The 27,424-nt window shown below is 43.7% G+C and overlaps 2 protein-coding genes across 2 annotated transcripts in view; one reads left to right on the top strand and one right to left on the bottom strand.

The window, feature by feature from the left end:
- The window catches only part of LOC119648958, a 161,013-nt gene extending 160,432 nt beyond the window's left edge, over nt 1-581 (top strand). The window contains exon 8 of the mRNA XM_038050876.1: nt 32-581. Coding sequence (XP_037906804.1) covers nt 32-66 — 35 coding nt within the window. The 3' untranslated portion in view covers nt 67-581. The remainder of the gene's footprint in view (nt 1-31) is intronic.
- A 21,060-nt stretch (nt 582-21,641) lies between these two features.
- Nucleotides 21,642-27,424, bottom strand: part of LOC119650212 (xenotropic and polytropic retrovirus receptor 1 homolog) — a 71,277-nt gene continuing 65,494 nt past the window's right edge. The window contains exons 4-6 of the mRNA XM_038052777.1: nt 23,081-23,250; nt 22,517-22,759; nt 21,642-22,415 (exon numbers count right to left, since the gene is read on the bottom strand). Of these exons, the coding sequence (XP_037908705.1) occupies nt 22,281-22,415; nt 22,517-22,759; nt 23,081-23,250 (548 nt within the window). The 3' untranslated portion in view covers nt 21,642-22,280. The remainder of the gene's footprint in view (nt 22,416-22,516; nt 22,760-23,080; nt 23,251-27,424) is intronic.

The following is a 27,424-nucleotide window of genomic DNA, read 5'->3' as shown; positions in this document are numbered from 1 at the left end:
TCTTCTAATAATACTTTTCCTTTTCTTACAGAATACAAGGAAAACCTAAAATCCTGGCAAGAATGAAAAATGGCAACAAAATAATCATGATATGTCCTTCGATATGTCAACAACGAAAAGCAGAGAAAAAAAATGTTGTCTGGAAAGATTTATACAAGTGAAAGCGTCTAATATGCTTTTAAGGCTCCCCAATTTCGACTGGGGGCCATCAAACAGTAGGCAAATAAAAAAGGACGACCAAGTGAATAGAACAAATGCCTACTAAATATATGAGCTACTAAAGAACTCTATGAATTTATGGAGATTTAAACGACATATACACAATGAATGGAACGTGATTTTACGGAGGGTGCGAAAATTCCGAATTTCCTTCCACTTTTTTTCTACGTAAAATGAAACAGAAGATTTTTTCTATGAAATCTAGATGTCAAAATGATTTATCAACGACACCCAGGACGATGATATAGCGATGATTTCGTTATTTTTTTATTCATTCTGATTTGAATGAGATTGTAAAATATACATATGTTTGTGAAAGTGTATGTGAATTTAAAATTGTGGAAATATATTCATATTCGTTTTTGTATAAAACAAATCGGAATGCGATGGACATTTTTATTCCTGGAATTTTGATATTTGGTAACCTTAGCAATACACAGTACACATCGTGTACCTTCCCGAATTATTATTACGTTAAAATTTGTTACAAAAAGGGGAGTGTGCAATGAGAACAAAAAGACACTAAACGATATTTTCAAAGAATGTTGATGGCTGGAACTTATTCCTGCCCTCCGAGTCGAAGAAACGTTTAAGGGTGGGTTGGAATTCTACTGTTGGATATTAAAGTTGAATTTTCCTTTGCCTTAATAGAAGCCCTGCCAGATAAGACCCATCCCAAACTTGTGTTCTGGGCAAGTAAAAGTCTTCCCCACTTGATTCAGGGCTCTGTAGTCTCCTCAAAGGTTTCAGCAACTAGAATTAGATCTATGTCCGATTTAGCATTGTAGGTTGGTTCTGCAAGTTGTGACCTCTTCTCCAATTTAGGTTTAAGCTCACTCAGACTTTCACTTAGTAGAAATGTTATCAGCGCCTCGAAAACATATCCCTTGACTGTAAGGCCAAAATTGGATGCAAAGTTTTGTGTGATTCGAACTTTCGACTGTCTTCTGGACGATAGTAGCATAAACGCCACCAGTGCCTAATATTGAAGCCAAGCTATTGCTTTTTTTAAAGCCCCATTTATTCGCTGCCCTTAACGTAATAAATGACGTTTGAGATCCGGGGTCAATTGGTGCAATTAGAACCAACAACTCCCGATGGACCTGCCACCTTGACTTTTCGCAATGTGATATGCAATTTCGGCATATCTTCGCAAATTGACATCCTTCCCTTACAGAAAATTTTTTGTAGTCATCACCAGCATATAACGCATCACTTCTTTTGCATGCACCCGTTATCCTTCAATATGGTGAAAATTTGTTTCTTCAGGGGGCTGAGCAGGTGATGACTGAGGTTGAATCGTCAAAAGCAGCTTGTATCTTTTTTAGAAGAAAGTCACAAAGCTTGTCGGCGGAAGACAGCATTTCATTACCTTCAATGGACTCTTCAAAGACGCCTAAAGTCTCGTTATCCATTTTTCGCATGACGATTCGGACTACAATTGTGCCTAGTGGAATGTCTCATAGCCCAGGTTAGTAAATCTGGCTAAGCCATTTCGCAGTATATTGTGGGCGGCGATGATGTCACTAGCAGACTTGTCACTCATCTTTTTGACGTCAATTATTGCATCTGTGGAGGCGCTGTCTAATTCACAAAATGTCGTATGATAATAGCGCGGTAAGCGTCTCGGGCATTTTCGTACCCCCCGTGAGCAGCACTGGCAGTACGGATGCCACCGTTTTGATAACGTAACTCGGAGGCCTGGTTCCGACGACTGGAAGCGCAGTTCGCACTCGCGAGTGTCACTGCTGATGTCTCGCGATTGATTAACGCGCTCGTCCGCCTGGACGAGGAGTCGATTGGACTCGTCGCCGTCGTTCTAGAGGAGTGTTCCCACTCAAAATCAAAATGTCAGTTAGTGAGTTAACAAAGCTGAATCACTTGCTGATGGAGCTCACCTTAGCCGACCGTTCCCCGAGCCAACTGCTGCTTGAGATGAAGCAGTTGGGTGGGGATAAGGTCGAGACTTCGGAGCTTCTGAAGCGCACCCAGGCCATCTTGGCCTTTGAGGACTCCGAGTCTTTGGAGGTGTTGGTAAACACCGCGGATAAAATCTACAAAGTGCATGCGCGCTCTGGTCAGTTCAATTTCTGGGTTTCAGCAGACGGCACCTCTAAGCTAGCGGCAACGATAAGATCTCTACCTCCGCAACAATCCGCCACCCGAAAAGGGCGATCGAGTGGTCGCGCTTCGGGGACCTCGACGAATCCTACAGTTTGCTGATTCCAATACATCTTTGCCATCAAAACATAGAAGTGTACGAGCCCGTGCAGGCTCTTGGCTTCAAAAAACTGAACTCGTTGCAACCTCTAGCGGCGGCTACCCAAAACCAACCTCCACGCTGCTTAGCAATATACGATCCTAAAAGTGATAGGCCAGTAGCTTTCTCCAAACTTTTTATTTATCGGTGTAGATAGATATTTCGGGAGGAACTTACCCCATTCCTCAGTACCAAGTAGCTGCGTACTGATGAAAGGGATAAGTTGTTCCCGAAATATATATCTACAAAGTAGCTTTGTACTGATGAAGGAGGTAAGTTACTCCCGAAATATGTATCTACACCGATAAATAAAAATTGTAGTTTGGAGGAAGCTACTGGGCTATCAATTTTAGGCTAGACTACAAATAGCAGACAATATATAATCTCTTAGAATATACGATCCATCGTCGTTTAACCTCCCGCCGTCATTCTGCGAATCTCGGACAGTGGAACATAACATTCTCCGGATCCTCTGGTATAGCGACGCATTCGGGACAGTCTGGGGATTCATCCAATTCGAGACGATGCAAGTACTTCCTGTATCCACCGTGTCTCGTAAGGAACTGCGTTAGGTGGTAATTCAATTCTCCGTGCTTTCGCTCGACCCACCACTCAATACACGGGATCATTGTATGAGTCCAGGGGTATTTTTCGGAATTGCCCCACCGTTGGTACCATCTAGTATGCCGCTAGTTTCAAGTGGCCTTCCAGAAGCCTGCAGGCCGAATTCACCCTTCTTTTCCGGTGGGGCAGCGTGCCTCATTCGCTTAAAGATCCAAGGGAATCATCATATTCCTTCGGCCCGTCGACCGTGTCGTATCAAGGAAGTCTCTCCGAAAGGTAATTTTCGATTATTCGAGCTAAATAACTAGGGACACCCAGTTTAACTAGGGTGCCATTAATCCAACCCCAGTTGGCCTAGCTAAAAAGATTCATGACATCCAACGTCACTACCGCCCAGCACTTACTAGCTGCCGATGCCTCCCGGGCCAGGTCCACGACTTTTGTAATGGCATCGATAGTTAACCTCGCTCTGCAAAACCAATACTGCCGCTCCGTTAGACCACCCAATAGCCCGACGAACGGAAGCAACCTGTTGTATACCACTCTCTCCAACATCTTCCCCATAGTGCCTTAACGGCAGAAAGGACGATATGTAGAGGGTGCACCAGATGCTTTTTGGGGCTTCGGACGTAGAACCAGCCTTTTCCACGGGACGGAGTATTTCCCTTCCATCATGCACGATTCAAATGTGCTTATGAACCATTTGGGCCTGATTGTAACTTCCAACTTTTGGGCTTTGTTCGGAATTGCATCCAATCCCGGAGCCTTATTATTCCGAATTCGTCCACAGATCTCACGTAGTTCTTCCTATTGTGGGAAAAGAATTGGGATTGTTTTGGACAAGAGTTGCGGCCACCTCAACTGTTTGTAGCAATTCCGCTTATTTTTTCCTATAGCATGGAGTTTACTTCGAAGATCACAGCATTTCTTCCCCGCCTGCAAATGTTTTGATTTCCCTCTTGTCCTTTGGCCAAGCCTCCTCGTTCATAGACATGATGCTCTCAGCAGCGCGATTTTTTGATTCCACCAGTAGTTTGGCTGTGATGGATCTTGCCACACGGCATTGTAGAGTCACATGCTTCAGTTACCCGTTAAGATAACTAGCTCAATTTTTCCAGTGCCGTTTCCCTCGGGCCGTAACCTCCTTCTAAAGCTGTCAGGAATGTCTCCTCTTCGCTCCAGTGGACCACCGAGCTGTGCTGGTTGTTACGCTTTTGTCGCGCACTCGACTGTCGCCTCCCCCGTTCCTTATGTCGAGAAAGATAGCCTGGTGGTCACTGTGTGTAAAGTGTCAGATCATCCCTCTCGCGAACGTCAAATAAGTCGGCTCGACGATTGATCCTAGCGTTAGCTAATACCACATCGAGCAGGATTTGTCCCCTGGTGTTCGTCACTCGACTTCCCCAATCTAAGGCCCACGCCAACAATGATTTTGGGGCTGTGGTCTCCAGCGTCCAACACCAAACCGTCTAGCATCTCCTCATATTGCGCTAATGTTGCACTAGGAGGAGCATAGCAGCGTTTCCTGATGAGTCTTTCACCCACGTAGCAATCTCGAAATTCGCCACGTTCACATTCGAGTCTCAAATGGTTTGCGACAGCAAGTCTCGAACTGCCTCGCAATCGTTGAGGTTGATTTGTATCAACCTCAACCTCATTCACGATTCAGCTCTCGCTTATATGCCGGGCATCTCCCACCACCTGCAACGTGCGTTCTTCCACTCCCTATTTCCCTCTGCACAACATGCATCGTGGATCTCCCGTGCAGTCTTTGATAAGGTGACTGTCTTTCTCACACTTCCTGCACCTTTTTGACCTATCGTGCTCACTAGTAAATGCTGCTGTAAAGTGACCGAAATCGTGGCATCTGAAGTATCTCTTGAGAGATACTTGCTCCCTAAGTTGGCACACGTCCGAACCTATTCTTACCTTATTCGTGGTAATCAGTTTAATCCCTGATTTCACCACCAAGCTAATAATAGCGATCTGTTTACCTCCATATGCCTTGTTCAACCTGTCCCATATATAAAAAGTGGGATATCACGTAGGGCAGCCATCGTAAAGGTATCACGTTGCTGAGTACCATGTCTAAAATATTCTTCGCTACTCTACTAGGAACCATCTATCATCGGCCCATACCAAAGAGGCAAATCAGCAATAGATCAGATTTTCTCTGCGGGGCAACCAAAGGAAAAACTTATGGAATATAGTCTTCAGATACACCATTTTTTCATTGAATTTAAAGTCGTCAATGATAGCGTACCCAGGGTAAACCTGTACACAGCCATGAGAGAATTCCGTATTTTGGCAAAACTAATAAGATTGACTAGGTAAACGCTGACCAATGCGCTAAGCCAGATAAAAGCAGCAGATCACCTTCGAGGACATTCAACATCAACAAAGGGATAAGACAAGGCATGCATTCTCTTAATCTGGCCTTGGAAAAAAGTGATTTGCGGTGTCGATATTAATGTGGGGGGTACCAAGCTCTTCAAGTCTACCTAACGACTGGCCTATGCTGATGATGTTGAAATTATGGGATGTTGCTCACAGAGCTTATTTCAGCTTACAAAGACTGTTTCACCAAAATGTCTCACAATAGGGTCAAAACTTTTACTGTACAAGACAATGATCTTGCCAGTCCTCATGTGTTCCCCAGATAATTGGGTTCTCAACAGAAAAAATTGCGATCTCTTAACCACGTTCCGCGTTTTCTGCGAAGAATTTTTGGCCCCTACATGAGGATGTACGATTCCATAGCCCCTATAACGATTAAATTTATGAGCGATACCCCGACAATGTGATTGGTGATAAAATCCGGCTGAATAAGTTGCCGCGGCGGTTCACTTAACTGATATGGGTGATGATGATCCAGCCCCGAAAGTCTATAAGGGCAATATCTGTGATAGGAAAAAATGACATGGCAGACCTTACCACACGTGGAGCAACGACGTAGGCCATGACACCAAACGGCTTTTAAAGATAACGAATTGGTGGACCTCGATGAAAAACCGGGATATCTGGAGTTCCTTAGTAAGGCAGGTCTAGACAGGATACCGGTTGTTGCGTCATTGACGATAATGATGAGGTATGACTCTCATGATAAAGGTTAATTCGATTGCTCGTTGGATGGCTTTTCGTCACTCTAAGCTAGCTTTTCTAAAACAATTGAAGAAAGAAAACCAGAACAAAATAAAGTTATAATGAAGAGGCAACAAAGAAATAAAAATTTTCAAACAGCAAACCAGGGACAGCACTACAATAGGTGAAAATGATTTTTAAATGACCTGGATCGAAGAATAACTTCACTTTCATCCCTCAGAGAGCGAAAATCTCTAACTTTATTCCGTTTACAAAGTAGTAGTGTAGTGTTAGTTACTCTTTCCAATTGTTCTTTTTTTTGTTCACCTTTTCAGAATAGATAAGGTAAGTTTAAATTTTGGGGGTGAAAACCAAAAGCATGCTTAGAAACGACTTATATACATTATGTCAGATCCTAACAAGACACATAATTATACTCCCAAAAGTACCCTCCAATACTGCAAATACTCAAGCCTGTAAAATTTCATTTCAGAACCAAGTATACAATAAATAAAGAAGCTCCAAAGGGATGACCTATTTCGTCCATTATATGGGATTAAAAATAAATTGAACTCCACATCCTCAATCATTTTAGCGTAAAAGCAATTCTGAAATATCCTCAATTCCCAGACGTAAATAATATTTTCCACTGCAGAATAAAATCATCTCCACATGAACGCCGAAATACTGTACAAGGCTCTTCTTAAATTTCTCGGAATTCAAAAGAATCGATCGAAACCTAACCTATTCATTCAATGTACGAGTACCACAGCGTAATAAATCCATTGGTGGGGTAGTCAGAGCCACATAATTTTACAATTGGCCTATTTCCGGTAAGGCTGGTGTCAACAATTTATGGAACGTTCCAAAGCTCCCGCAAGTTCTTGTCTCGACACTTTTCATTTCTGCACACCACCCCCCAACCCCATCCATTGTCCAAAATTCCATGTCGATTTCATCTTTATTTTCAACAAAAGTATCCAATTTCAGTTGAAATATTTGAAATTCCCATATTACCCAATGATCCAGAAATTTAAGTACGTTTTAAGGGTGAGTGAGCTTGCTTTTGCCTAGAAAGTATCCCGATTAGCTCCTCCCATGGTCTATCATTAGGTGGATGCTGAAAGCAATGGACCTTTGAAAGAGATTCTGGTGGATTTGATACTTTGTGGAAGAGACCCACGGTCCGTTGGAGCCTTAGAATCGGCAAGGATCAGTGAAATATTGAAAAGCTCTACGTTCTAAGCTAAATTATTTCTAGCATAGAAAGAGTCGCTCTTGCATAGTGTTGTGCAAGTTCCACCTTTCAATTTAACAAAGAGATAAAGGACACCTGCTCGTTTTCCATTAGGAACTATACACGCTCGAATTAGCACTCCATTCACAGTACCTTGGTTAGAAATAGGAATCCAGCCCGATACATTGGCGGAGTCGATGGCGGATATGAACAATTCAGAGTTAATTAACTAATCAAATAAAATTCGAATTTGTGGTGCGAAAGGACATCGACCGTAATGAAAAGCTAGAAAAGCTGCGAATGGTTCGTAGGTGGAAGGATGTAAAACGGAAATTGGTTCAAGGGTGATAACATACACTCGTCACGTTGTCGTTCGCATCCATCGCTAACTATAGAGTACAAGGACTCCCTCCAACATATTCATTACATAATGGAAATTTAAATTGAAAATTCACACACTCATAACCGGATGGCATCCGCAGGGTCGTTTCTGTTTATGACGCAGCCCTGAAGCGTATTGTAGTGTGTTACCATACACCTAATTGCACAACCTCGAGTGCCACATTAGCGCGATTTAAGCAGGATGCTACTTGATTAAAGGATGACTCCGCGTTTGAGCAAGTTTAATCCAAGTAGGAACTTTTATGTCAAAGGGAAGTCAAGTGTTCCACTGCAATGGATGGATATCTTATGAAGGGTATATTCCGCGCTGCAGATGAAAGTTTTGGGTGTATTCTGGTAAAATAAGATTTAATTGTGTTTTGGTACCTATTTACAGACTGAAATTCATTGTGAGAAATTGAATGCAATTGGAATTATTGAGAAATTCATATAATGAGCTCATCCCTCAATTTAACATGAAAATGAACAAACAATCAATAGACTATGGGAAGGACACTCAGAAATAAAGCCTGGAGGAGAAAACGAGTGGGAATAGGATGGGCCCCTGTGCTACCCCCGACATGACCTCATCCTCTTACCCTCTAGTGTTTCATAGATCAGGGAGCGGCTCCTCAGATAGTCCCCCAATATCCGGAAGAGATAGTTCGGCACATGGAAAGTATTGTCTAATGTGCCTAGAATGTCTTCCTATCTTACGGAATTAAAGGCGTTTATGACGTCATCCGCTACGAGGAGCACCACCCGTCAAGTTCGGCGGCTGTGTGCCTCCACTTGCCAAACCGCATCCACGACTTGTGACAGTATCAACTGTGGATCTCCCTGCTCTAAAACCAAACTGCCGGGGAGATAAATCTCGTGCAGCGCGTATCGCTTCAGCGAGTCTACTTCTGATGAGCTTTTCAAGTACTTTTCCAGCAGTGTCAAGCATACATAGTGGGCGGTATGAAGACGGCAACTAGAGGAGGCCTTTCCCTTTGTGGATCAGCGCAAGCCTCGCCACTTTCCAACGAGCAGGGAAAGTGCCCTCTTTCAGGCAAGCGTTGAATGCACTGAGTAGTAGGTCTGGCCGCTGTTGGAATACCAGTTTGTATGCCTCTGCTGGAGTACCATTGGGTCCTGGCGCATTCTTACTTTTCATAGAGAAGACTGCCTGTTCCAACTTTTTTATAGAGAGAAGTGAACAGTCCTCTGCGCTCTCCGAGCCGACGTCATCATCCCATACGGGATTTGCAGGGAATAGTGCCCTTACAATACATCTACTCGGCCTTAAATGAACAGGGTTTCCGCAGAGACCCGATTTTTCGGGTTACCAGTTTGTAACCGAATCCCCACAGGTCCCCATTCACCTCGTCGACCAGATCCTGCTAGTATCGAGCTTTGCTCTTGTTTATTGAGCTGCGGAGTCTTCTTTTGGCTAATTTGTACACCGTCACTATTGTACATACCTCCTCCCGGTCGCTTAGACGTTGTGTTAAGCAGCGGAGTCTGTTTCACTTCTTCCAGAGCTCTGCAATTTCCGCTGTCCACCAAAACATTGAAGCATAGAGGCTCCACCGTCGTTATCGGGTTCATAACTGAATTAACGGCAGAGTGGGCTGCAACGCCACCACCCCCACGAGTACCATCCAGCGCGGACCCACCTATTCCAAGAGGTTCGACAAACCTCCTGGTGTTCACTTTCGCGACGTTCTATGCACAGAAAGAGCGCCGGGGTCACGCACACCGAGAGTTTGTGTCTACCACTTCGAAGGCAATATATTGATAGTCGTTTGTCGAGAAGTCTTCCATAACTCGCCACCCGTCCACCAGCGACACCAGTGATTCCGATGCGAAGGTTACGTCTGGAATGCTTCTCTCGCAGCCCCAGCGCCAGAACGTTGGGGTGGATCCGGTGTTTTGAACTCGCAGTCGTGTTCTCACCGCTATTTCCAGAGTTCGTTTCCCTCTGGAGTCTGTGTGAGGCATGCCCCATTCAAGTGCCTTAGCATTGAAGTCACCCTCGACCCGTCCTCCAAAATATCAAGCCTGCGTCAAAAGTCCGGCATCGTCTCATTCGGCGTAAGACAGACACTGAAAAACGTTATCCCTGTGCACCGAATCCAGACAAAGCCGTCCCCGAGGCCTTGGGTAAGAACTCTAAGGAGGGTGCCGCCCCGAACCCAGATGGCAGCGGTACCTGATATGTCAGAGTGCCATGAAACTGGGTCCTTGTTTTGGTATTGCTCACTGATGAGTACTAAATCAGTTTTGGTCTCCGTAGCGAACTGGCTAGCAACTCTTAAGCGGTGCATATTGATTTGTAGGATGCGAATCATATGGGGAGCGTCCTAGCTCTTTCCAATTCTGCTCTGAAGACTGGACACCGCCCCGAGACCGCAGTGTACGCAACGTTCTCATCAGTCACGCCACAGTCCCTACATAGGACGCAGTTTTCCTTTTCATTGCAGGTGCGCTTTATGGCCTGCCTGATCGCATTTACGGCATGTTGCCCTTCTGTTAGGTCCCCTACTGGTTGTAGATGAGTGCCCATATTCCAACATCTGTAACACTGGGTTGGAGCAGCCCGGAATCGTATCATACACACTACCCAACCAATTCTTATTTTCCCGCTGTTTAGAAACTTCCACCACAGCGAGTTTTTGGCCTCGGAAGTTCGCAGAAGTGATACCAATCCGGACATTTGTTACCTCCGGACATTCACGTTTAATGGCCTCTTCTACCTCGTTATTTTCTGTGAGGCGGCCGAGGTCTCGGATTTCCAAAGAGCACACGAAAACCAAAGCTTTTCCACCCAGAAGCCCCTTGACTGCTTCACAGAACGTCACTTTATTTATTGTCTTCGGGATTAGTTCGACTAGGACTCCACCAACCTTCGTTTTACGAGCGGAAGACACTTCTGCTCCGTCATCTTCGGGTTTAATCTTGTAACGGATTTTACTGAGAACTTCTGCAAAAATCTTGCCTTCCGTCAGCTTAATAAATAGAGCACGGTCTTGTTCTCCTTCATCTCCCCACCTTTTCTTTTTGTGCTCCGTCCTTCGTGTCCGCCTTAATTTTAAGCAGAGGGTTTTCTAATGGAGCGACGTGTCGTTGCCTCTTGTTCCTCTTTGCCTTCTTTTTTTGAACCCTAGATAGTACCTGAGTGAAGTCTCCTTCAGATATCCCTTCCTCCTTTCGTTTTTTGCCCAGTTCGCTCTGCAATGGACTGTCTTCGATCCGTTTGGTCTTCGTAGTCTTCTCGTCGGGAGGTGCGGTTGTTTTAGCTTCGTGCAGATTTTCTCTTACTCCCCATGTCCGTCTATAATATGAAATCATGTTCAGGAGCTCCTCCAGCCCCATTAGCCCGTTTTTCACCTCTTTGTTAAAGTTTTTCTGGAGGAACGTCGCAGACCGCATGCGCTTTACAACAGCGACGCATTTCTGAATAAGCCTTTCCTCTTCAGCTTTCGCTAGAGTAATCCACAGCCCTTCCATTCGGCTTATATTCGAAACCATTTGGTTAGTTTCGGCAGTTCCAAATGTGCCCCTTACCGCAATTATAGCACTGCGTGGTATGGTCTGGGTTTCTGTCCTTCTCTCGGTCTGGGTGTCCCGATGTCCCGTCGGGTATTTTAGCCCTTGTTGTGTCCTTTGTTGGGCGCTGGGGCGAACGACGCAGTTTTGTGCTGCGAATAAACGCAGCCAGCTCACTCTCCACTTCCACTATCTCCTCGTTTGATTTGTTTGCAGTCCAACCTTGATAAGTAAGGAGGGGACCCCGAAAGCGACACCTCAGCGTCCCTATTAGCAGGCAAAGCATCAGATCCGTTGTGGATCTTCCCTCTTCGATCACTACTTACGGGGCGATCAAGCCGATATTTTTTGTTTCCCCATTTAGCTTCGCATGTGTTTTCTTAATTTCTCACGATTTCTTCCTTTAATATAGTGCCATCTCAATTCGCCGAATTAATAATACATGAAATTTCACCAAATGACGTGTGAGAATTCGAAGTGCCAAAAAGTCCTTCCTATATTCTTGAACTTACCTGGCACAGAAACATGGAAGTGCATTTCGACCCGATATATTAGTGAAGCTGCGCTTAGGAACTAGTAGGCCTCCACCATCAACTTTAGTTCTGCCCTCAGGTTAACCATGATCAATATGAATGCTCAAACCCGCTAACTCCAACTTCTACAGTGAGGGAAGCGATAACATACATTATATTAACTTCAAACAGTAACACCGCCATGCTATTAACATAGTATGCTGGTCCCATGCCCAGGTAAAGGAGGAGGGTTTGAGGCAACATACTTTGTACTATCCTCAATAAAACAAAAATAAAATGCTGAGATCAGGGAAAGAGATGAATAGAGTATAGTTAGGGTTATTCCACTATGCTAGATCCCACCTGATCTCTCTTGGTGACAGGTCCCGCGACACGCCGACAAAGAAAATGCATACAATATCGTTACAAACATGATGGTGGTATTGAGTCACAAGCCCCGGAGAAATGCTAGGGCGTCCACCTCAGTCGATGCGGCAGGACGGGCCCCGGTCCAGTCGTGAAATGGGCAAGGGTTCTTGACGCATCGACACCGTCAGGACGTAAGCAAGTTAGTCCGAACAAAACAAATACGTGTCTGCACTATAAATGTTGGTACCATAACTGGAAAGACAGAGGAACTCGCAAGAGCCCTTCGGAAAGGGCGCATTGGTATCTGCGCTCTGCAAGAAACCCGCCAAAAGCTGTGACATCGAACGCGAACGCGGTGAAAATGGCTAAGAACTTCTCTATTTTGGTAACCTACACACTCAATATGGTGTTGGTTTCCGTGATGCCATTAAAGAAGATTTGCTGATCAGCTGATGAAGCTCACCATTATATCAGCTGATCGCACTATTCACTTCTTTACCGCGTAAGCATCACAGACAGGTCGACCTGATGCCGAATAAGATGCCTTCTGGCAACTTCTCGATGAAAAGACTTATCAAGTGCATACTGACGACTATATAATCATTCCCGGCGACCTTAATGGTCATGGTGGGTGAAAAGGAAGACGGTAAAAGTGCGGTTTGGAGTGCGCAAAAAAGGTGGCGGGCGTATAATCGATTTTGCGGACACCCATGACCTTGTACTTATGAATACACGGTTCATCAAACAGGCACATTAAATGGTGACGACTTGGTGAGAAGAACGAAAAAACAATCTTACTCACAGGATTACCGACCATTGCGAATGTGGAAGAATCTTGGAACCAAATGAAAGAGACGATCCACAAAGCGGCTTCTGCAACCCTCAAGGTCACCAAGCCGCGTTTATCGGTACATTAACCGAGAAACTTTGCAATGATGATGTTAAATGAAGGTCCGTGAAAAGAAAAACGCGATCCGCTTACTTTCGCATACCATAAAGACTTTTGAACGCATTCTTGACAACCGTATTCGCGAAATCGTTGAAATAACCGTGAATCAAACCGGATTTGTCAAAAACTGCGAAACTACTGACGCAATATACGCTGCGCGGTTACTCATGGGGAAACACCGTGAGAAACATCACCCTGTTTACATTGCATTTCTGGATCTAGAGAAAGCGTTTGACCATGTGCCACACAAACTCACCTGGTATGCTTTACGACAACACTTAGTGCCAGAAGAACTCGTGCGTTGGGTTCAATTGCTCTACCACTATCCGAAAAGTAAAGTTCGAAGTATGCCGGGTGTATCAAAACCGCTTCGTGTCTCTGCTGGTATTCATTAAGGAAGCTCCCTCTCACCACTCCCCTTTGTTCTTGTTATGGAAACCGTCACACGGGGTATCCAACGTCCGGCGCCCTACACACTACTTTATGCAGATGATGTCTTCCTAGCATCTAATAGCAAAAATGATCTCGAGCAACTTGTCAAAAAATGGAATTATCGCCTCATGCAACACGGTCTCAGATTGAATCTAAACAAAACTGAATTTTTGACGACCGATCCCCATGAAACAGGCACAATCACTGTTAGCGGCAGTGATCTGCCCAGAACTGAGCGATTTAAATACCTCGGGTCAACCCTATCATCCAATAGAGATCTGCGTTATGAAATTGCTTCACGAATTAATGCAACCTGGATGAAGTGGCGTTCCACAACTGGTGTTCTTTGTGATCGACGTATCCACGAACGTCTCAAATCTAAAATTTACCGCAATGTCGTCCGTCCAGTCGCTCTCAATGGTTCTGAGTGTTGGCCGACTATAAAGGACAATGAACGGCGTCTTGCGGTAATGGAGACGAAGATGTTGCATTGGACGAGTGGCGTGACGCGGTTTGATCATATTCGAAATGAGGATATCCGCGAGTGTTTTGAGGTTGCACCGATCGTAGAAAAATTGCGAGAGGGGCGTCTTCGATGGTATGGTCATGTAATTCGTGCTAACGAGAATTCACTTGCCAAGATTGGTCTGAAGATCGAAGTCGATGGTAAACGACCAGAAGGTAGGCCAAAAAAACGGTAACTTGATACGCTGGAAGCCTCGAGATTGCACCCAGATCAGGCATTCGATAGAGCCAAATGCCGAAATCCATCACGACGAGCCGACCCCGCTTGTGAACGGTACAAAGGCTGAAAAAAAGAAGATATTAACTTCAAACAGATAAAAGCCTCCTTAATTTAAAGAGTTCATCCTCTTTTTAACTCCCGATAAACACAACCGCATCCTGTGAAACTAATTTTCCGCAAAGATACAAATGGTAACTCTTATCTAATCCGCTCCCTATTCCACGTGTAGATGCAGTTTATTTGATTGGGTAGTTTATTTAAATCACTCTCACAACCGCGTTGCCAAGGGATGCGCTACCAAATACTCAGTAATCGAAATAATTTATAATTAACTCGATTCGCTCCTGGCTGTACGATTATTTTCTAAATCGCGTCGATCCTGGCAACCAATTAACATCGGGTCAGTAAATTCGGAAAACACTTGAATGGAAATGGAATCACGTACCTGCATTGATTGAAATGAAATTTTGCAATGCAGGTTTTGAAATATTTCCTAAAAACAATACGTTTTACCCCCATAGCCCGTGTGAATTTTTTTACCTGTAATTTACATCAAAAAAGTATGAAGTATTTTGCTGTGGAAAGTAGAGCAAAACATCTAAAGGACACTCACATAATAATAGTCCATATAAAGTCAAAACATGACATTATGAAAAACATTTATAATAGTGGCGATCCTGGCAGTTTAGAGAGATGCGGGAAGGATATATAACCAGATTCCAGTTTTATGCGAAATTTAGCCAGAATTGAAAAATGTTCTCATTAACATCACGATTTACTCAAAGCCTTCTAGGTTGCTAACAGGAAAGGCTCTTGAGATGCGAAATATTTAATAAAAACGAAATTTTAGATTGTAAAAATGAACTCTCAAAGAGTAGGTTGTGAAACAAGCTTTAGTACATTTTTATGCCCTCATTAACCTCGTAACGGCTTCTTGGTGAGGGATGTGGACGTTCACATCCAGAAGTAGTAAATATGCAAATAGTCGTTTCTTCCCTCTCTAAGGGACGTCCACTTATTTGCGACTAAAGGTTTTCATTTCGCCATTGTCGTGAAGCAAAAAAATTCTGGCATAAGGAGGACACAAGTGTCTCCAAATGATATTAAATTATCTTGAGATTATCCTGAACCCACCAAATGAAATTTATACGAACAGGAGCCAGGACCAGCAGAATTTTGTTACGTTCCGCAAAATCTTGATACCACCCGCTTTCTAAACAAAACATAATAATTCCATATTTTCAATCAAGAATATCAATTCCAATAGCATTCAGACTAAATTGGACGTTTTCGAAATCCTTAGTCCGATTTGAATATTATCCGCTTGAAATCCAATTGTTATTGGCAGTCCTGGGAATAGAATTAAGCATAAGCTTTCGTTGACATTGAAATTGGTCGCTGTTATTGGCTTTCACTTATCCTCATTGTTTGCCTATTTGCGTCTGGTGAAGCAAATTGAAAGATAAACCAAGCAAACAATGGTGACTCTGCGTTCTACCCTCGGCTCTGATTTGTTCGGCTGAAATGACAAGTACCGGCTAAGAACTTCAGATAGCAGCGTTGCGAATAAAGAAGAATTTTGGGAACGAATATTTCAAAAAAATTGCATTTAATAAACTTGTTGCCATCACAACCGCCTGTCATGATAATCACGTCTTCCACCCTTAGTTGAACTTGGGAAATTGGTATTAAATTTGTCAAAGGGTAGGTAAGAGCAACGGCTGAATAAACGTGAGAAAGTACTAACCCTACATTTCACCTTACACCAAACTTTATCTCCAAACTAAAGATTGATTTGAAAGTTAGTTTCCTTTATTAATATTAAATGTTTACTAACAAATTTTAATTGTTAATTGATGATATGTAATCAGTTATGGAGAAAATTATCCTGATAGCGGCTAGTAGGCGCTCAGGCGAGTGTGTTCCGAGTTACTCAGTTGTGGTGAGTTATATTACGATTTTGGTGTGGAGCCCGGGTGAATCCCCGCCAGGCAGCTCACACACTGCAGCGCTTCCACTCTACCCCACCCCCAACTGATACTGGGTTTCAGCGACAAAACCCGACTCCTGACGTCAGCCCCGGGTACAAAAGGGTTTAGCCTGGACACGGAGACGTTCTTGGGTCTGCCGTCGAGGTCAAGCCTGAATTGCGCGTACGCAGTACACAGTTGTCTAATGGAATTTGAAGCCTAGAAGTTTGCCTAACTTCAAGAATACGGTAGACTCGAACAGCATTCCCTGGGCAGTAATGACTTCGGCTAGAAGTCCAAAACGTGGGATCCATTCCCGACGAATCGCCGTGCGATTCTCGCAAAAGGCCAATGATATCGATGTGGATCGTGTGAAAACGCTTGGTACACCGAGAGAATGAGGCTACTTCTTTTTGTACGTGCTTGATGACTTTACACTTCTGGCACTTAGAACGTAGAACTGTATCCAATTGGTTGGAAAAGAAGCTCAACGATTGCTAGATTTGGTTTACCTTTTGGTAAAGAACAGCACCTACTGCAATGTTTGAGACATCGACGAATACAGTTAGGGGTGCATCTGGTTAAAGAAATGAAAGGAGTGTAGCGGCCACCAGCTGTGGTTTGGCTAACTCAAACGTCTGCACAACCTCTTTAGACCTCGCAATCACGCGCGAGTCTTTGGTCTTGGGCTCAGACAAATGGGCGTTGAGGATCGCTTGATGTTTTGCGGCTTTGTGCAAGAAACAACAATGGAAGTTTAACATGCCCAAAAACTTTCGCAGATCCTTGACTGTATTTGGTCGTGAGAAGTCTGTGATGGCCTGAATAATAATATAATAATAATTATAATCGTTGGCGCAACAATCCATATTGGATCAGGGCTTTGAATTGTGCTAAAGCACTTCATTCAAGACCGAACCGGTACACTACAGTAGTGCACTGTACTGTAAATCTCTACTTGCTCCTCTCTGGTGATTGCTGGAATCGCCGTCGCATTCAGAGATTGCTGAGCAGAGCTCTTCAAAGCATTCCCTCATGGTCCACTGAATAGCCAGCCTGAGGGTTTTGTGGATTTTTTTTATAGGCTTGCTTTTTTTCGCCTGGTGATTGCCAGGTGATCGCTGTACCTGAAGCGTTCGCTGAAGCACCAGGACATACCATGCACTAGTGAAGGGCTGACAAAGGTCAGGTCGACAACCGACTCAGATCTCCCGTTCCGGAAGGTGTTTACATCACCTTCCTTGGCCAAAACTAAATTCAAATGCGGAAGATAATAAACACTAAATTGCACTCCGTTGCTATACTTCTCTTCCACTCCGCTCAAAGACCCAAGTGTTGAAGTCGCCGGCAATCACCTTTGCGACGATAATAAGATTGTGAAGCATTTTCTCGAATTCAGGCAGAGTCAGACTTGGTGGGCCATAGAAGCCACACAATGTCAATGTCGGTCTGACTCGCAGTACACTGTATTTTCTATCGAACCTAAGCCCATATCACCGATCCAATAGTCGAATCTGTGACCCGTACGCCACCGTGACAGTTTTTATAATAATAATAATAATACTAATAATCGCTATCCCTTCACTGGCTTATGCATTCGGAATATTGCCGTGGACGAAGACCGATCTGAAAAACGTCCAGCGAATGATACGGACTACTATGTCCAAATTCCAAATGCATCATCCAAAGTCTGCCGTGGAGCGGATGAACCTGCCTCGTGACATCGGAGGTAGGGGCGTGGTTGACGTGGCGGCACAACATCATCGCCAAGTCGACTCGCTGCGCGCTTGTTTTTACAGCAAAGAGCAGGCGATCCCTTGCATACGGCTGTCTGTAAGGCAGACTGTGGGCTGACTCCACTTAACTTGAAGGATCGATCTTTCAATCCTCTGAGTGGGGTGAAGTCGGACCAAGAGCGGATCAATGAATGGAAGTCGAAGGCAATGCACGGTAAAGACGTGAATTGTTTTTAGCAGCCATTTGTCGATCTGCATTTGTCGAACAGATGGCTGTGTGCTAGGGAGTTCTTTGCTAAAAGGGAGGGGTTCATGTGTGCCATTGAGGACGGCGTGGCCGCCACCCGAGCTTATAAAAAACTCATCATGAAAGAACGGGTGGAGAACGGCCAGTGTAAAATGTGTGGTACGGCATTAAAGACGCTGGACCACCTCATTTCTGGCTGTACTGTTATGGCACCGGTGCAATACATCACCAGGCATAATGCTGTATGTAAGGTTATCCATAAAAACCTTGCCTACAAGCATGGGCTAATCACGGGAATATGTCCGGTTTTCCGATATGAACCGCAAGTAGTACTTGATAGTTCTGCTTACAGCATGTATTGGGACCGGCAAGTTCTGACTGATCGCCATATTGCACACAACAAGCCTGACGTACTGTTAGTTGACGACAGGTCGCTCCGCGTATATTATTGATATTGTTATCCCCCATAATAGCAACATTGAACGAAAATACGTGGAGAAAAAGGTGGCTCGGGAAATCACAGAAATTTGGCATCTCGAGCGGGTGGTTGTAGTTCCCATAATATCCCTCACGGCTTCCCTTGATGTCCTGGGACTTTCGCACAGTCTGGTTCAAACCATGCAGAAGTCCACCATTCTGCATACGTGCTCGATGTTGCGGGGAGTACTCGACGGATTCTCCCACTGACCTACCACCGGCGCCCCTTTAGTTTTTAAGTAGGTAGGATCGTCCGAGCCTAAATGCTTGGCACTTAGTGCTAGTATTAGGTAAAATCCGGCATCTGCCGAGATTGTGATGACTCGGGATAATAATAATTGGCGCAACAATCCATATTGGATCAGGGCGTTGAAGTGTATTAGAGCACTTCATTAAAGACCGTAACGGTACATTACAGGATTACAGTACCCTGTAGGAGGCAATGTGGTCAGCGTTGCGCTCGCGCGAGATTATTACCCTGATTTGACTCAGGTACTCATTCACAGCTGAATGGACTGGTATCCGACGACAAATCACGATACAAATCCCACTACCACCAGTGAGATTTGAACCGCGACCTTTCGTACGACAGTCTTGCACGCTAACCACTCAGCTGCCCGGACACTTTAGTTTCTATACGGTTAATTTATGATGGCAGTATCCATCTCAGATCCGTACGTGGTCTGCTCAAGTCAATCTTGAGCGGCCCTGCATTGGTTGAGATTTATTTGAATAGATCTCATTTTCTCATCGCAGTCAACGCCTTCCGAAATTCCTGGCATTTACTTCGTATGGATATTTGGGGTCCCTATTGCACTCCTTTGGCAATATGGCCTTTCTCTCCACACCTTCTGCATCGATCGGTTCGATCAATGCCAATGGGTCATTCTTTCTCGAAGTGCTTTAAATATCCTTTTAGTGAGATCTGTTCTCTTAAGTGACTACCCGTCCAATCCGAATTTCGCTTCGTATCTCTGTTGTTGTCCATCAAGGAAGCTGCACCCCTCTTTCTTCTTGTTATGGACACCGTCACACGAGACATCCAACTTCCAGCGCCCTATACACTGCTTTATGCAGATGATGTTTTCTTAGCCTCTAATACCAAAACTGATCTTGAGTAGCTTGTCCAAAACATGGCAACATGGTCTCAGATTGAATCTAGGCAAAACTGAAACAGGCACAATCACTGTCAGCGACAGTGATCTGCCCAGAACTGAGCGATTCAAATACCTCCGGCCAATGCTATCAGCCAATGGAGAACTGCGTTATGAAATTGCTTCATGCATTAACACAACCTGGATGAAGTGGCGTTCCACAACTGGTGTTCCTTGTGATCGACGTATCAACGAACATCTCAAATCCAAAATTTACCGCAATGGCGTCCGTCCTGTCGTCGTCCATGTTTCTGAGTATTGGCCGACTATAAAAGACAATGAACGGCATCTTGCGGTAATGGAAACGAAGATATTGCGTTCGACTGGTGGCGTGACACGTTTTGATCACATCCGAAATGAGGATATCTGCGATCGTTATGGGGTTGCACCGATCGTGGAAAAATTGCGAGAGAGGCGTCGTCAATGTTATGGTCACGTCATCCGCGCTAACGAGAATTCACTTGCCAAGATTGGTCTGAACATCGAAGTCGACGGCAACTAACCAAAAGGTAAACCGAAACAACGATGGCTTGATACGCTGGATGTGAATTTAAAAGCCCCGAAATTGCATCCAAATCCGGCATTTGATAGAACCAAATGGCGAAACCGATCACGACGAACCGACCCTGCTTAGAACAAAGGCTGAAGAAAAATAAGAAGAAGACTCGACTCCTCCACAAGTTCTTCCAACTTGAATTGTTCCTTCAAGGCAGTGGAAATTTCTCTTTCGATGTCACTTTATCGAGTCCCTTACATTGTATGTAAATCTCATGTTTTTGGGCACGCACTACGGCATTCTCCCCCAGTGAGTTTTTAACTTCAGTGCGAATGCCATCAGTTTTGCTGCCCAGATCTTTTAGGTTGAGATCAGCTTTGACCTTTTTGAGTATCTCCGCGGAGAACAGATCGCTGGAGATAACAATTGCCTCAGGACAAATTCGCACTTTTGCCTTTTTTTCCCTTTTTTGTTGATAACTTTAGCCCATCCGTTATTTTCGTTGGTCTTGGGCTTCACAACGCTGACCAACGTTCATAAATTGGCTGTATGCTTTCATCCTTCTGAAATTTTAGTGCCGATTTTCGGAACTTCCTGCCCGCCTTTTTTCTCTTAGGCACCTGTTGATTTCTAAGAGGAGCCCCCTCTTTTTCACGTTCTCATTTCTTTGTCGTGATTCGATGGGAGTACGGTTGGGCGTCACTTGGATCGCTTCTGACACTGTCAGGCCAACAGGTTTCGGCGTACTTTCCTCCTCCAGCGATCACCGTATTCTTTATGGCTTAGTCCACGTTGGGTTTGTCCTTGATATGCTCGGATAGTTTCACCTCAAGCTGGGTATAGGGTAATTTTTTCGGATCAGGACTCTGCTCTCTATCAGTCCTGACGGGGTTACTCCTTTTATACGCTCCTTCCTTATTTATTACGGTCTTTGACATTGGTGGAGGTCTCAGAGCTGACGAACTTCTTCTGGATGGGTCTCCACTTCTGTCCGTCTGTCTGTCACACACATTTTTCTCAGAAATGGTTATATCGATTGATATTAAATCGGGTCGACTTCTCTATTATTTCTAGCAGCTTTAGATGACATAATGAGACTCACGTTATATTCAGAGAGATGTGTTCGAACTGAGTAGTCAAAGCACTCCGTCAATGGCGCAACGATCGGGAAGTCAATATCTTCTACAAGTGAGTTCTACCAATATCTTTGATATAAACTACTGAAATTCTGAATTTGTGTAAAATAATAGACTCATTTCTGTACTTTTCCTTATTTTATTGAATTCTTAAAAAAATTCACAACATCTATCCTTCTAGATGTATTTATATCAATAAATATGGACAAAAACTTTTTTAAAACTTGTAAATAGGCTACAAAATATAATATAATTTGTTAGGAAAGATAAAATAGATTTTCTATGTATTTGACTAGAAAGAAATTTGTTAAAAAGCAAACTTAGATTAGGTTCAGATAGCTATGTCCCCATGTGCTTCGAACAGTTGGGTTTCATGTCAAGATAAATGCTCATCATAAGACTTAGATACATTGCGATGTAGGGTCTGATAAACTGACAAATTCTAGATTATTTTAAGGATATTATTATATTAATCTCTTCATCGTAAAAATTGATTTGTTATGTACCAGGAAAGAGTCGGGTTAAATAACTGCAGTTTACTGATATGTTTCCAGAAGCTCTTTTTACCTTGTTCAAGACATTCTACCAGATTGGATAAAATAAATGGAAGAAAATTATCCAAAAAAGCCTCTAGACAACTTTCATACAACACTCACTTATAAAAGTTTCCGAACTACAATATATACTTTGTGTCTTAAATCTAATTTACAATTCCATCGTCAGTAGGAAAAATTGCCGCATACCCGTTGCTTCTGCTAAAACTCCTCCTCAGTCTCAAACCTCATAAACGTAAATCCTCATTTGACTCGGATTCAAGCAGGAGTCGTTGTTCTGGTCGCTTCTTTGCCGAAAATTTGCTTTTGTTCCGACGATTCGAGACACCGTCCTCCTCGTCCATCATCCTCAATATAGTAGCCTGTTTAAACAAACGAATGACAAAAGAACGGATAAGAAAACGAAATGTCCTTGCAACAAAGTCCCTGATACCGGGCAAAGATAAAGCGTGCATTAACCCACCTGGTCTGAGCAATCCATCGGTGCCACTGATATATCCCGTACGGCACGGAATTTGCCACAATTGTTCAAGTGTTCGTTTTCCAGACGGAAAAAATTCCAAAAGAATCTTCGCAGAACTTCCAGAGGACTAAGGATAGTCATCATTAGGTCACCGTCAACATAGCCCGCTTGAATGAGGCTCATCGATAACGTCCACGCAAATCTCAGCACTAAATCTTCCGCAATGGCGAAGTAGTAAAACCACTGGAGATAAATAGATTGATCTAATTATAATAACATTTCTGATCATCAGGATATGGATAGGGTTTTAGCGGAAAATAGGAGATAGAGGTAACATTTTAGAGTCGCTGTAACATTCAACGGAACGGAATTTCTTTATAACAAAACGTTCTTGGTAGTTATAACATAAATTATCCCGAAAAACTGCGCACAGGATTGCACTATAAAAACCAAAATGCTCTCTAAGGATTTAGGTACGCTTTATAAAACTTTCTGGAAAATCACTGTTCAACCTCCGATTTCTCCTACCCTCCACTCGAATAAAGTTCATATAAAAATCCTTACCGTCGATGAGTAAACAATTTCCTCACGCAGAAATTTATTATCGCCAGGCTTGGAATCGAACAGGCCCCAATCCATTTTGATGTCCCATGTGTAGGCATAGCAAGATGAAACTAGGAGAGCTACAATCCAGAAGTATAGCCAAGGATTTTCCGTCGAGATAGGATAAATATCTGCTCGTTTGTGCGGGTCCATCGTCCAAGATACCAATACCGACATGTATTTGCAGCACAGATAAAAGTATTTGAAGTAAAACAAAGATATTCGCCGGCATAGAACCGCAGCAATGAATGTGAAGCAGGCGCACGCATGGTAGGTGATAAGATTGATGATGACCCGAAGAAGAGTAATAAAAACAGGACGTATTAGTAGAGAGTTTATGCGATTAGGTTGTGTTTGAACGAGGATATCATTTTATTAGTATCATTAAGATGATTTCTATTAACTCGCCGTGAGAAAATATGTGAAAATAATGATCTGAGGATAATAAAATGAAAAAGCGCAGCCCACGAATGAGAAAATATAAGGATTTGCTTAACCACCATTACTGTCAGTAGCTGACTAAATCCTCAAATCTCTTTAAGTCTTCCCAAGAGGATGACACTATTTTTTCATCATGTACCATATAAAGTGAGCAAAGGACCCGTCAGATTTTCTAAATTTCTTTCCTATTCACTGCTAATCTTGCCTCTAAACTAACTTCACCACGGGCGACGGACCTCGCGACGAGGTTCAATGCTCCCGTAACCCTGAGGATGGCTTCTTATTTCCGGTAAACCAAAATGAAGTACGCCCTTGGGCCAAATCGAATCAAAGAATAATTCAACCTTGATTTTATCTCCATCCAAGGCATGACTTTCTTCGTAATCATACATACGTCAGTTAACAAATACTGACATCTTCGACCTGCGTCCATTACTCCGGGCTTTTTACCATAACTAGGACTGCGATTTCATTCATTGCAAGCAGTGTCCCATATTCGGCTCAAGTTTTGATATCTAGAGTGCCCAGAAATACATTTCAATCCCCCATGTTTTTTCTAAAGGTTCCCTACAAGATTGGGGCTAAGGGAATGCCACCCACTGCTCGGTAGCTTTTCACTTACTTTCCAGAAAGTTCAATTTTATCAGTCAATGACGATAATTAAAGCAGGCTTCTCGCTTAGGCGTTAGTATGAGAAGCTAGTCTGCCTTCATACTTTATTATTTGAAATGTCTGTCCGGATAGATCAATTGGTAGAGCGCACGGCCATCGTAGCGGAAGGTCACGGTTCAAATGTCACTGGTGGCAGAGGAATTGAGTACTTGAGTCAAATTAAGGTAAGCGCTTAGACGAGCGTAATGCTGACCACACTAACTCCAACAGTGTAACTATAGTGGTCCAGTACGGTCTTGAATGAAATACTCTAACACGCTTCAACGCCCTTATCCAATTCCGAGTTATCACAATATCGACAGATGCCGGATTTCACCAGGTACTAGCGCTAAGTGCCAAGCATTTAAGCTCGGATACTACTACCTACTTGAAAGATAAAAGGGCGCTGGTGGTGGTGGCCGGTGGTAGGTTAGTGAAAGAATCCGTTGGAAAATCCACAAAGCATCGATTACGTATGCAGAATGGTGTACCTCGTTTGAACCACACTGTGCGAGATTCCAGGACATCAAGGTAAGCCGTAAGGGATTTAATAGTTCATCTTCTTCTCCACGTACTTCCGTTCAATGTTTCTAATATGTGGAATAGCAACATCTATGACATATGCGAAACGACCCGTCTTCTCAGCTAACAGGACGTCAGGCTTGTTGTTCGCTATATCGCAATCAGAACTTACGGTTAATACTTCTTGTAAGCAGAACTATCGAGTATTGCTTGTGGCTTATTTCGGTAAACCGAAGATGTCCCTGCCTACAATGTCACGAAGCAGGTTCATCCACCCCACGACAAAGTTTTGATGATGCATTCGGAATTTATACATAATAGTCTTACCCACCGCTGGACGTATTCGAGATCTGTCTTCGTTCACGACAATATTCCGAACGTATAAACCAGCGAAGGGATAACGAATATGCTGTTTATTTTATTTTTCGCCCGGAGATGCGGTTTCAGTACCAGCTTCACACGTCGCAGGAATTCGGACAGCAGAGCATCCTAGTCACCAACTCAAGCATGGGTTCCTTGCAGAATTCCTAGCTATTTGTAGAAGTCTGCCTCGGTCCTAGCTCGGATGTGGAGGTCACCAATGTTATGGATGGCTTGGTTCCGATATTTGTCTAATCCAAATTCCATCTGAACACCACAGCATAATATATCTACTATTCCTAACAGACTCGTAAGGTCATCAGTACCAACATACAGCTTGATACCATCTAAGTATATCAAGTGTGTGCGCTCGCACTTAGCACGTAGGCCATATTTTATTGCAAAATTCGATGAATGCTCCTGGAAGGTCCCTTCATTTGCAGATAGACTCTGAGGTGTTAGTACCCTCAGATAAATGCAATGATAAGGTGGTATGCCACCCTTCCATAACAGCCACCAAAAACTTTTTAAAAATTTGGAATCAACGTGATATAAACATAGAACATCGATTAACCAGGTGCGCAGAATGCTTTCAAAAGTCTTGACAAAATTGATGTAACAACTAAAAGAATTTCTTTGCCCTCCAGTTTTCCGTCCTACAACAGTCAATAATGTGATTCAACTCGGCAGCCTTTCTGCTCCTCGGAGAAAATGTTGTTGGTCTTGAGGTGTGCATTGACCCTTCCACTAATAATGGACGTTATGAATTTATAGAGGGTTGGTCAGCGATGTCCTATACCCTGCCCTTTTTCGGGAGGATAGGTAATTCCCGCAGACAGGAAGGGTGCAAATTCCTCAGGCCGACTAATGACCTGATTTATACCATTTGCCAGTCAACTGTAAACTTTATATACCAGAAACTTCGCACCCGACCCTGACCAGGACTCCTCCAATTCTTCAAGCTGTTTATAATGCATCTAAACTGCTCTTCGGTAACATCCCCAAAATTAATGTCTGACGTAGCGAGTGCCTTAAGCAATGATAGACTCAACATCCTGGACGGCTAACCCCCAAAGTCCACCCTAATATTTTTTGTTCCCGGTTCCCGAAGACGGTACTGTCTGGACGCTCTGTTGAGATTCATTTAGAGATCTGAAAAAGCCCCGCTGATTCGGCCCGTACGTTGCAATCTGAACATGTCTGGAGTAACTTTCGCCATATCGTCGTATTAATGCATACCCCAAAAAGTTTCTGCTGTTATGTATCCACAATTTCAGCTACGGAAGTCTCGTTGGGAATGGTATAGCTCTGATAAGCCCTCAGTACTTTATACTTCACCCGCCTGCTAGTCTGCCAGCACTGATTTGAGTTATTCTAGCAATGTCCTGCCTTAGTGAGTCACGCCAACATTCCAAACGATTTTTCCATGCAGGATCTCTTTGGTCGCTAAAAGCAATAACGCGAAAACGAATCTTCTGACCGTGCAATCAGTCAGCCGCAACTGCATCACAACACACAAGTGATTGTAGTTGCAGCCAAGATGCAATCTCGTCATTAATTTTAGATAGAATTCTCAGAGTTGCTGGAGATGCATAGAGCCTCCGAGATTTTTATACACATTCTTTAGAATTCGTCCCGTGATGGCCCAGCATCCCGTCGCTTCTCCCCCTCCTCTATCGAGCCACAAAGATTTATTCTGGGCGCTTTATTATTTTAATTCTATATCAACGACCCTTCCCCTCCTTTTTTGTCTTAACTTGCTCTATGTCGACGACCTTAACTTGTTTTCCGCTATATCATCGCCTATGAAGTGTGTCTCCCTACAGTCAAATCTAGACACTTTTCACCCACTCTCTTGATGGATATTCCTTATCATATCAAAACTACACTGAAGGCCTCAGAGTGACTTTCGGCAATAAGCTCCGCTTCGACATCCACTGGCTCGAAGTCACCAATCGAGCTGCAAAATTGTTGGGCTTTATACTTCACTCCTCCTATTTTGACTCCATCCAACCCTCCTTGATTCTCTACAACTCCCTCATGAGAAATACTTTCGAGTACTACTTCGCGATTTGGTCACCCTCCAGTAACCGTGATTGTCTTGCCCTTGTAAAAGTACAACGTAAATTCATCCGCTCCATTTACTACGCCCCCTGCCTCCGCTTTATGAACCCCCCTTCCAACAAGAGGGTCAAACCTATCTGAATTTGTGCACGTTTTTCAAATTTTCCTCGGGTTTGATGGACTACTCTGTCTTTAACGACATCATCTGCCGCCCTGCGTCATTTACCCGCAACAAAGACTTCTTTCCTTTCGTAGAGCTCAAACTCT

The sequence above is a fragment of the Hermetia illucens genome, chromosome 2, assembly GCF_905115235.1.
Source record: "Hermetia illucens chromosome 2, iHerIll2.2.curated.20191125, whole genome shotgun sequence".
NCBI lineage: Eukaryota > Metazoa > Arthropoda > Insecta > Diptera > Stratiomyidae > Hermetia > Hermetia illucens.
Note: the sequence above shows the minus strand (reverse complement) of the source record. Positions and strands in the feature narration are given on the sequence as shown.